We start from the raw sequence: 12,453 nt of genomic DNA, 5'->3' as shown, positions 1-12,453 counted from the left end.
AGATACACGGCTCACCAGACAGTATCACACAGGATAGGATTAGATACACGGCTCATCAGACAGTATCACACAGGAGAGGATTAGATACACGGCTCAGCAGTCAGTATTCCACAGTATTAGATACACAGGTCAGCACAGGATAGGATTAGATACACTGCTCAGCAGACAGTATCACACAGGATAGGATTAGATACACGGCTCAGCAGACACTATCACACAGGAGAGGATTAGATACACGGCTCAGCAGACAGTATCACACAGGATAGGATTAGATACACGGCTCAGCAGACACTATCACACAGGAGAGGATTAGATACAAGGCTCAGCACAGTATAGTGATAGATGCAGGGTCTGATGTCCTGTGAGGAGCTGCAGTGAGGTCGGAGCAGCACAGAGATTCTCCCCCATCCCCCTCTGTTACCTCTCTGCAGCTCCTGATAGAGGACATCAGACCCCAGCACTTCAGACTCTCTAGCGATTCTAGGGATTCAGCCACACACCAGGCAGCAGAGGACAGGGAACGGCCGCTGAGTGTGAGGGGAGACAGATGGAGCTGCTCCTCCAACAGCACAGCTCAGTAACAGTGGAGCTCATAGTCAGGTACACTCCACTGTAGGCTGAAGCAAGATGGCGCCGATCTCCTGCCTCTGCTGTGATGTGGAGACAGCCCAGGGGGCGTGGCCACATCAGAGCAGAGAGAAGCTTATGTGTAATGCATTGCTAGCTATGGGGGTCGCCTTCCGACTGCAGATGTCTATGCCCAGGGCAGCCGTATGTGAAGACTAAGGCTATATTCACACTTTGCGGATTTTGCTGCGGATCCGCAGCGGATTTGACCGCTGCGGATCCGCAGCAGTTTCCCATGAGTTTACATTTCAATGTAAACCTATGGGAAACAAAAAACGCTGTGCACATGCTGCAGAAAAATCCGCGCGGAAACGCTGCGGATTACATTCCGCAGCATGTCATTTCTTTTCTGCGGATTTTCAGCTGCTCCAATAGAAAACTGCAGTTGAAAATCCGCAGAAGAAAACGCAGTAAAAACCGCGATAAATCCGCAGTGAAAACGCGCTGCGGTTTTCACTGCGGATTTTGGAATTCTGCTGCGGAAAAATCCGCAGTGGAATCTGCAAAGTGTGAACATAGCCTAAGTGTCGTGCAGCTACACTTACAGTCCTGAAAATGAAAATGGCGGCGCCCAGTGGCAGAAAAAAAAATGAATAAAAAAAAAACAATAAATACTATGCACTTGAAAATAACTTATAAAAATAAGCAATTAAAGAGGTTTTTTTTTTTTTTTACAATATTAAAACGCGGCACCTTCCCTTTAAGTAACATGATTACACAGTGAGAATAACAATTTTTTTTTAGCAAACTGTTGTCAATAACTAGGGTAAAACACAGCAAAAACAAGCTTAATGGAGGCCTGAAATGCCACAATTTATAAAAAATAAGCAATTAAAGAGGTTTTTTTTTTTTACAATATTAAAACGCGGCACCTTCCCTTTAAGTAATATGATTACACAGTGATGGAAACAGGAACACATGAGCTACTTGCACAGTGAACAAGTCTGTATGATCATGTTCACACACCACCAAGAAACCTGAAGACACAAAAGAGAATAGTAAAACCAAAAACACTCAGTTTGAAAAAATGTTGCAGTAATCCGCAAGTGCTAGTAAAAGATGTAAAAAACAGGGTATTTGGTTGATACGTTTTTTGCAAAAAATGTATACTAAGCTGCTCTACCAATCTTCACGGTATACCCTTATCAGAGCAGTCCTAACTAATGTATGCAATCCCTATCTGATGTATTTAAAAACCTGATCATCTGTATATAACCTGTGTGAACAGGGTTCAGAGAGGAAAAATCCATGTGTGCATACAGGGCAGAACAGCTTTTGTGCAGATAGCCCAAGAGGAGTGGTGGAACTCCCCAGTCTTGTAGACACAAGAGAACAATCATGGAAACAGGAACACATGGGCTACTTGCACAGTGAACAAGTCTGTATGATCATGTTCACACACCACCAAGAAACCTGAAGACACAAAAGAGAATAGTGAAACCAAAAACACTCAGTTTGAAAAAATGTTGCAGTAATCCGCAAGTGCTAGTAAAAGATGTAAAAAACAGGGTACACAGTGAGAATAACAATTTTTTTTTAGCAAACTGTTGTCAATAACTAGGGTAAAACACAGCAAAAACAAGCTAAATGGAGGCCTGAAATGCCACAATTTGTAGCCCACAGATAGATGAGGTGTCTGATGGAGATACCACACTGTTCAATACGTGGCCTGTATTTTTTGGTTTTTTATGCAAAATAGTGTATGGAACTGGGGTAACAGACAGCAAAAACAGTTGAATGGTGGTCTCAAATGCCACAATTTGTTGGCAACAGATAGATGAGGCTTCTGATGGAGATACCACACTGTTCAATATGTGGCCTGTATTATTTTTTAATGCAAAATAGTGTATAAAACTATGTTAAAAGACAGCCAAAACAGTTGAAAGGAGGCCTCAAATGCCACAATTTGTAGGCCACAGATAGATGAGGTGTCTGAAGGAGATGGCCATCTTTCAAATAACTAGACTATATATATATATATATATATATATATATATATATATATATATATATATATATATATATATATATATATATATATATATATATATATATATATATATATGTATATATATATATACATATGAGTAGGCTAAGACACAACAAAAATAATTCTATGGAGGCCTGAAATGACACAATTTTGAGCGCAATGATATGCGATCCTTGTGGCAGACAAACCCAGTGTAAAATATCTGCCCTGCAGCTAAATATATTTTGGGCAGCAAAATGGTGTCAAGAAATTATATAAGACACTCAAAAAAATGTTTGCAGTACTACAAAAATGGCAGAATTTTCTGTGCACTCAGATGTGATGGTTGGGACGTTCAAACCCATTTAAAATAGCTGGATTTTCACGCTGTACTATGGAAAGGATCTGGCTGTATTCTCTAGTGTCAACAAGCAAATTGAGAAAAAAAGGGGGCTCTGGATTGCTTTGGAATAAAATAATCAGGATTAAAATGCAAAAAAAAATATTCCTGACCACTGATACCTGGGGCTATGTATATAAAGCCAATATATGTAATAGGCAGCAGCAGTAGACAGTAACGGAATGGACCTTCTTGAGGTATGCAATGAAGTATGCCACATACAATGCCTGCATGCTATTGATATCTATATACCCGCATACAATTCCTGCCTACCTAGCATTGCAATCTATATACCCCATAATTAGTCCTTAGAAGGACTGTTGATTAAGCTGGATTTGTGTATTATATTATGATATACCCACAATAACTTATAAACCCCAAAATCTGACCCTATCTCACCAGCAAATCTCCCTAAACTGTCAGATTCCGGAGGTGACTGTGCCGAGCAGGGCGGCACCAGGTCTGATACAGACCTGATGACGCTGCGCAGCCAGCCAATCACTGTAATGCCACAAGTAACATGGCTGCAGCATTACAGTGCGTGGCAGACAATCCCTACATGTTGATTAGTGCTCTAAAGAGCGCCAAACATGCAAGACATGGACCAGAGCTACCGCCGAATAATACCGGAAATGCTCGGCGTTCGCCGAGCACCGCAAGTATAGCGATGTTCGGGTGAGTAACGAGCATTACCGAGTATGCTCGCTCATCACTAACTGCTATGCTTTCAATTAATCTGCTGTTCCTATAATTGCACTCTTTTGTTGCAGGTGTAGCCGGTGATTGGAAGAACCATTTTACAGTAGCTCAGAGTGAATATTTTGATAAAATCTACAAAGAGAAGATGAAGGATGTCAATGTGAAATTTTTCTGGGAGGAATCTTCATAAAGTCGTCACCTCATTCTGTATATGAAGCAAGAAGTGTTTTCAGGATTGGGCGATGTGGCTTACTCAGGATTGTCAATCTCCATAAAGTTAAAGTCTATAAAAATAACGGGCCATTGTAATAACCAATAAATAAATGTATCTGGGTTTTTTACTTGCCTGGACGTGGTCTGTGGGGTTATCGTGATTGTTATTATTGCCCTGATGTATAGACATTTACCACTTATAGTCTTCAGGTTTCTAAATAGAACTCTAGGCCATTATGGAAAAAATTGGTAAAAAAAAATAAATAAAAAGGAAGGTTGATTTTCCTTGCTGTGCTTTTAACTGTCATATTGCATAAAAAACTAAAAGGCTTTAGTTTTCTTTTATTAAATGTAAAATATTTAACAGAATAAAACAGTTGATGACATAAATGTGAACTTTTAATGCTTCTCTTTGCTTCAGGAAAGAAATATATCTTGGTACCGTGTTAGCCAGTGGATAGAAAAATATTTAGAATTGAGAGTCCTCAGTGGTTGATACCTTTTAATGGCTAACTGAAAAGATGGTAACAAATTGCAAGCTTTCGAGACTACACAGGTCTCTTCATCAGGCAAAGACTAAAACAAATTCTGAAGAATCACAATCAAATGTGTTTCTTCAGAATTTGTTTCTCTTTGCCTGATGAAGAGACCTGTGTAGTCTCGAAAGCTTGCAATTTGTTACCATCTTTTCAGTTAGCCATTAAAAGGTATCAACCACTGAGGACTCTCAATTCTAAATATTTTTCTCTTTGCTTCAGTAACTTAATGCAGTCTCCACCGCATCTGGGGGTAAAAACCTGCTCAATAACCTGAAATCTAAGCTGGGAAATCCTATGGTTGTGGGCATTAAAATGTTTTGGAATGGGTAATAAGAGGTTTCTACAATGAATGGTGGACTTATGCTTTGAGATACGATATTTTATGGGCTGAGTAGTTTCGCCCACATAACCTAAGCCACAAGGGCATTTTATAAGGTATACCACGTAAGGGGTGTCACATGTGTAATAGTCTTTTGATTTTGAATTGTTACCAAATGAGGATGGTAAATAATATTGCCCTTCTGTAAATTACAACACTGATTACAGTGTAGACAGGGAAATGTGCCACTTCTAGGATGATGTAGAAGTAGTTGGCGTGGTGGTAAGGTATCCTTTCCAAGGTCAGCTTTTACCAGTTTGTCCTTAATATTTGATGCCCTTTTAATGCAGGGGAGAAAGGGCTGATTAAACTCCGGAATATTAGGATGAGCTTCCCCAAGTAAATGCCAATGGCGACGTATGGTTCTATGGAGGATATATGCGAAGGGGTGGTAGGAGTGGACAAAGGGAATCTGGTTAGTAGTTTTAGTACCCGGATGTGGATTAATTTCTGTAGATGAATTGAGAATATAGTCTGGATATCCTCTCTCACGAAGTTTAGTATGCAGTTCATGTTGTCGTTGTTCACGTATCGTATCATCAGAGACAATGTGATTGACTCTCTGTGTCTGTGATCTGGGGATAGATTTCTTGATGGGTTTGGGTTGAAAGCTATGGAAATGTAATAGACTATTGCGATCTGTATTCTTAATGTACTGGTCCGTGGAGAGAATGCCTTCATCATTTTTTATAACCAAAGTATCGAGAAAATTAATCCTATGGGGTATACCGACATAGTGAAGGAAAGGCCTGGCCAAGATACATTGAGTAAATCAAAAAAGGAATGGAGAGAGTCCAAAGTATCCTTCCATATGCAAAAAATGTTGTCTATATAACGTTTCTATAACAAAATATTGTTTAGGTATGTGGGACTAGTGTAAATAATATTATCCTCAAAGTCAGCCATGTAGCAATTAGCGTAGGGTGGGGCTACATTTCAACCCATTGCAGTCCCCCTGTTTTGTAGATAATACTTGTTACGTATTACGGAACCACTCAGCACCCAGAATATGTTGTGCAGTTATATGTATGTATAATAGGTTCCATGTGAGATGCATGTCCCTAATGCATCAGCCCACAGGCTGTGCCCCTGGGCAGAGGGGACACGATATTCCCCTTTTGTCCGCCCCCCTCAACTTTGTAATTCCCACAGTAAATATCGGCAGGCTCTGGCCACTTGCAGCTGTTGTAATGTATGTCTGGCCTGCCGCTTTTCTATTGGCCTGCTCTCTGTATCTGTGTGATATATTCTGTGTCCTGTGAGTAAAGTGTTGTCAGACTGGAAATACGTGGAGAAGCAGTGATCTTTTATATGCGCCCATGTAACCAAGGAATTCCAGTCAGCGTCCTTCTTTCAGACTCCAGCCAAAGCAGAGTGGACCTCTGGAAACACGGGGTGGTACTGAAAGAGGTACCCCAGATTGGTGGACCCCGTTACACTGGTGTCAGACAGCAGTATATGATACCCCTTCTACAGGAGGAAAGGAAGGAATGGAAAACAACTACCCAAAGTTAAAGAGGACTACATTAAAAGATCTGGTGGAAGCCCGAGAGTTGATCGCCAGCAACAAAACAAAAGCGGATTTGATAGCAACCATCATGGAACACGACAGTGCAGCGCCCCCCAATGTGAACGTGGAGGAGACTGATTTCCAGAGGGAGGTAAAGAGCAGACTGGCGTTCTATGGCCCAAACTCTGCAGTAGAGATCATACGAGAGGTGATGGCTGATGTGCGTACTGATCTGAAGGAAAAGATGGCCGAGCGGACCAGGTTAGAGCTAGCCAAAATGGAGATGGCAGAGCGGACCAAAGTGGAGCTGGCCAAGATGGAGATGGCAGAGCGGAGAGAGGAGAGTCAGCGAGCAGGGGCGAGCTCTGGCCTTCGACTAGGCACCTTCAACAGTAGGCCACAAAAAGATCCAGTATAATGACTTCCGACAGTTGGGGGGGCAGAGGAAGACATTGATGGCTTTCTGCAGGACTTTGAGCGGCAGTGTGCCCTTCATCAAGTGAAGCCGGAGGAACGGGATCAGATTCTGGCCAGCAAGCTGACAGGCCGGGCAGCAGACGCCTATCGCATGGTACCTAATGAGGACTGTATGGACTATGAGCGGATCAAAGAAGTGATCTTGGCCCGGTATGCACTGACACCAGAGGCATACTGCCAAAAGTTCTGCGGACTTATAAAATGCATAACCGATACCCACGCTGAATGGGCCTGTAAATCACGGCGGTCACTGCTACAAAGGGTACAAGGGAGCCAAGCAACCACTAAGGAGGATGTCCTCCAGCTCTTCTTGTTAGAACGATTCTTTAATGGACTAACCCCCCGAGACACAGAAATGGCTTTGGAACAGGCAGCCAATGTCTCTTGAGGAAGCCGCTCGTCTGGCCGATGAACATCATGATGCCAGGAGGCCGCAGTTGTCCGGATCAAAGATGGTCACTAGGGGCCCACCCATGGACCTGGAGGGCCCCAAGCCACAGAAGATTGTAGGGGGACCAGCTAGAAACCCGGCCTACCACAGTCCCCCTGGGGCGCGATGCCACACCTACCGTCAGCTGGGCCACCTGCAAAGACAATGTTCCAACTGGACTCAGCATACCCAGTGGCCAAAGGCGGGAACAGCTACCTTCAGCCAGGCTGCTGTACACTGCTACCAAGGCGAAGCTGACCCAGCATTGGGGGCTACAACTAACCAAAGAGTGGAAGAGATGGAGGAAGTGCTGCATGAAGTAGACCCCGAGCAGGCAGCTCGGGCAGATAATCGACAACAGCATCGACAGGTCGTGTGGGTTACTGGGAAACGTATGCAGTGACTAAGAGATTCCAGTGCAACTTTGACCCTTGTGAAGCCTCATCTCGTCCGGGACCAAGAGAAGATGGACCAGAAAGTGGCAGTCCGTGTAGCAGGGGGAGCTATACATCGACTGCCTACTGCCAGGATTCACCTGAACTGGGGTGTTGGGAATGGCCTTCTTGAGGTCAGCTTGATGGAGGATTTGCCTGCAGACGTCTTGCTGGGAAATAACTTGGGGCCCAGGTTGTCTGCATTCTCGGTTGCCCCTCTGGCTGAGACATATCCTGTGACCACCTGGAGACAAGCTTGAGCTGCGGAGTCGGAATCACACTCAGAGGAGGCCCAGGTTAAACATCCCAGCCCTACACGTATTCCCATAGCCAGACACATTTCTTGGGCCACCCCAGATGAATTTAAGAGGGAGTTACTTGAGGATCCTTCATTGGAGGGATATCGTGGGAAGGCACAGGAGGGGAGAGGGGTACTGGAAGGGGAACAGTTTGTATGGAAGCAGGGACTCCTCTACCAGATCACAGAGCAGCACCACACCGGACTAGCCCCACTATAAAATGACAGCTGGTAGTTCCCAAGAAGCATAAGCAGGAGTTACTGCGAATCTCTCATGATATACCCTTTGCCGGGCACTTCGACGTCAGTCGCACCAGGCATCGTCTGACACAAAACTTCTTTTGGCCGGGGGTAACCTATGATGTTCGTCAGTATTGCCAGACCTGTGACAGTTGCCAGCACATTGGCAAGAGGGGGGATCGATGCAAGGCCAAATTACACCCCCCCATTGTGGAGGAACCATTTAGCCGAGTAGCAGTCGATCTGATAGGGCCGTTAGCCAAACCCAGTCCGTCAGTGAAAAGTATATATTGACAGTGGTAGATTATGCCACACGGTATCCAGAGGCGGTTGCGTTACCTAACATACTGGCCGAGACGGTGGCGGCCGCCCTGCTCCAGGTTTTCTCACGGGTTGGATTTCCCCGGGAGATTATCTCGGACCAGGGTACCCAGTTTACAGCAGAGGTGACCAACCAACTGTGGATGCTGTGCAGTGTAAAGTCCATTAGAAGCGCCCCGTACCACCCACAAACCAATGGGTTGTGTGAACGCTTTAACGGGACATTAAAACAGCTCATTGGGACTTTTACCAGGATCTACAGGGACTGGGGGAAATTCTTGCCACATCTCCTGTTTGCTTATTGGAAGGTGCCCCAAGAATCCACGGGGTTCTCCCCTTTCGAGCTGGTATACGGGAGATGGGAGAGGGGACCCCTAGGCTTAGTGCTAGAACACTGGGAAGGGGAGAGCCTCATAGAAGGGGTACCTATTGTACCCTATGCGCTGGAATTCTGGGACCGCCTACAGCTGACCCAGGCTGTACGTGAGAACATGCAGGTGAGCCAGTGGCGCCAGCACGTATGGTACGATCGGAGTGCCAGAGAGCGCACCTTGGAAATACGACAGAAGGTCCTGGTGTTAGAGCCCACTAAGCAGAACAAGTTCCAAGCTGCATGGCAGGGGCCCTACCAGGGAGTGGGGAAAATAGCCGACACAACCTATAATGTCGCCGATTGTGACGACCCCAGGGTTATCCGCATGTTCCACGTGAATATGCTGAAACCCTACCGGGAGCGCCCTGAAGAGGTAGTGGCCATCTGTGCACCTGAAGCAAAAGATTTTGCCAGACTTCCCTTGCCGGATGTCTTAGGGGAAAGGACTCAGTCTAAAACATGGGACCAGGTACACTGGGGTGAAGACCTAGGCCCCCGGGAGAGACAGCACGCGGAGGAGTTGTTGAGGCAGCGACAGAGGATGTTTACGGGGAGACCAGGGTACACTCACCAGGCACAACACAAGGTTGAGACCCAGGATCAGACCCCCCTGCGACAAAACCCCTTCCGCGTCCCTGAGTCTGTACGAGAGGGGGATGCGACAAGAGATATAAGAGATGTTGCATTTAGGGGTCATTGAAGAGTTAGATAGTCCCTGGGAAAACAGTGATGGATGCATATCCCATGACGCGTGTGGATGAGTTGTTAGACCGGATGGCGGGGGCAAAGTATTTGACCACCATCGATCTATGCAAAGGCTTATGGCAGATTCCCCTTAGTCCTGACGCTATTCCCAAGTCGGCATTTGTCACCCAGTTCGGCTTATTCCAGTTTTGAGTTTTGTCATTAGGGATGAAGAATGCCCCGGCGACCTTCCAAAGGTTTGCTGACCGCCTTCTGGATGGTCTCCAGGACTATGCTTGTGCCTACCTGGACGACATCGCCATCTACAGTGCGACAATGGGAAGAGCATCTAAATCACCTAGAGACAGTATTGGACAGGATCCATCAGGCTGGAATCACCCTGAACCCAAACAAGTGTCACGTGGGCAAAACAGAGGTTCAGTGTTTAGGGCATTGGGTGGGAAGTGGGAAACAGCGACCAGAACCAGCCAAGATTGAGGCTATAGCCAAATGGCCCACCCACTGCACTAAAACCCAGGTCATAGCGTTTCTAGGGGCAGCAGGGTGTTACAGGAAATTCCTTCCCAATTACAGCAGCGCAGCCAAGCCCCTCACTGATCTGACCCGTAAGAACCCACCCCACCTGCTAACCTGGACCCCAGAGTGTGAGGAAGCCTTCCGCCAACTAAAGGACGCCCTCACCAATACCCATGTATTGGCCGCACCTGATCAAACTAAACTTTCCCTTGTTCACACAGACGCTTCAATGTTTGGATTGGGGGCAATACTGAGCCAATTTGGGCCGGACGGCCAAGAACACCCGGTAGCTTACCTGAGTCGGAAACTACTGCCCCGTGATGTAAGCTATGCGGCCATCGAGAAGAAGTGCCAGGCGGTAGTATGGGCATTCAAAAAGTTGCAACCATATTTGTATGGACGACAGTTTTCCCTCCTAATGGACCATAATCCCCTAGTCTGGCTTAATCGGGTCTCCGGAGACAACGCCAGATTGCTGCGGTGGAGTTTAGCCCTACAACCTCTGGACTTCACCATCCACTACAGACCCGGAAAATAAAACGGTAATGCCGATGGACTAAGTCGACAAACGGAACTTGTACCAACCCCATAAACTTCGGTCATCCCCAAACCAATCGGTTAAGGATCAGACTGTGTATGCCGGGTGCGTCGCTGAAAAGGGGAGCCGTGTTACGTGTTACAGAACCACTCAGCACCCAGAATATGTTGTGCAGTTATATGTATGTATAATAGGTTCCATGTGAGATGCATGTCCCTAATGCATCAACCCACAGGTTGCGCCCCTGGGCAGAGGGGACACGATATTCTCCTTTTGGCCGCCCCCCGCCTTTGTAATTCCCACAGTAAATATCGGCAGGCTCTGGCCACCTGCAGCTATTGTAATGTATGTCTGGCATGCCGCTTTTCTATTGGCCTGCCCTCTGTATCTGTGTGATATATTCTGTGTCGTGTGAGTAAAGTGTTGTCAGACTGGAAATACATGGAGAAGCAGTGATCCTTTATATGCGCCCATGTAACCAAGGAATTCCAGCCAGCGTCCTTCCTGCAGACTCCAGCCAAAGCAGAGTGGACCTCCGGAAACATGGGGTGGTACTGAAAGAGGTACCCCAGATTGGTAGACCCCGTTACAATACTTATCTTGAAATAGGAAAAAGTTTTTTGTAAGTACTAGGCGTAAAAGTTCCAAGCAAGAATTGACCTGGTCAGAATCCACTCCTGAAATGGATAGCAGCTTGTGTACCAATTTAATTCCATCTGTATGGGGAATAGAGGTGTAAAGGTCTCTCACATCAAATGAAACTAAGAGAGCATCCTTGGGTATAGTGTGTAATTGTCTAATAGTGTTAAGGAAGTCTCCAGTGTCTAGTATAAATGAGGGTGTCTTACGAATCAGTGGTGTTAGGATCTTCTCCAAGAAAATGGAGAGAGGGGATAAGATAGATTCAGTGGAAGCCACAATAGGTCTTCCAGGGGGTCGTTCGAGATTCTTGTGAATATTTGGGAGGATATAGAAAACTGGGGTAATTGGATGACTTTTGGATGCAAATTCACATGTTTTGATGACAAGTACACCTAAATTAGAATATCTAGAAAGAACCTCAGTGATGAGTTCACGAACATGATGTGTGGGATTTCTAGGTAACTACTCGTAACTCGGTAAGAATTTCCGGGATTATTCGGCGGTAACTGGTGTCTCCACCCAGCTTTTTTGGCGGACTTTAGAGACCCAATCATGATGCAGGGATTGTCTTCCAGGCCATGAAACGTCACAGCCATCTTTGTTGTGGTCGTGCAATGTTTGGCTTGGCCGCACAGCATCATCCCAAGTATAACAGACCTGGCACCGCCCTGATTGCCGCATTATGCTCTGGATGCAGTGAGAGTAGGGAAAACTGCTGCCGAGATAGGGTCAGAATCGTGCTTTTTAGAGTCAGTGTAGGTCTGCAACTCTTAAATCCACAACTCCTCAGAAACCAACAGTCCATTTTAGGCTATGTGCACACGTTCAGGAATTTTTGAGTTTTTTTCGTGTTTTTTCGCAATAAAAACATGATAAAATTCAGAAAAAAATGCATACATTAAGCATTCTATTATTAGAATGCATTCCGCATTTTGTGTGCACATGCTGCATTTTTTTCCACGGCGGAATCGCATACTGGAAAAAAACGCAGCATGTTCATTCTTTGTGCGGAATTGCGGGGTTCCGCACACATAGGAATGCATTGATCCGCTAACTTTCCGCATGTGGCTATGCCCACCATGCGGGAAGTAAGCGGATCATGTGCGGTTAGTACCCAGGGTGGAGGAGAGGAGACTCTCCTCC

At 45.6% G+C, this 12,453-nt stretch overlaps 1 protein-coding gene across 1 annotated transcript in view; it reads left to right on the top strand.

Annotated features, from left to right (window-relative positions):
* LOC138651037 (sulfotransferase 2B1-like) overlaps positions 1-4,298 on the top strand; it is a 173,279-nt gene extending 168,981 nt beyond the window's left edge. Inside the window, exon 8 of the mRNA XM_069740975.1 lies at positions 3,767-4,298. Coding sequence (XP_069597076.1) covers positions 3,767-3,885 — 119 coding nt within the window. The 3' untranslated portion in view covers positions 3,886-4,298. The remainder of the gene's footprint in view (positions 1-3,766) is intronic.
* Positions 4,299-12,453: the final 8,155 nt, after the last annotated feature.

This window comes from Ranitomeya imitator, chromosome 10, assembly GCF_032444005.1.
Source record: "Ranitomeya imitator isolate aRanImi1 chromosome 10, aRanImi1.pri, whole genome shotgun sequence".
In the NCBI taxonomy this organism is placed as follows: Eukaryota; Metazoa; Chordata; class Amphibia; order Anura; family Dendrobatidae; genus Ranitomeya; species Ranitomeya imitator.
Note: the sequence above shows the minus strand (reverse complement) of the source record. Positions and strands in the feature narration are given on the sequence as shown.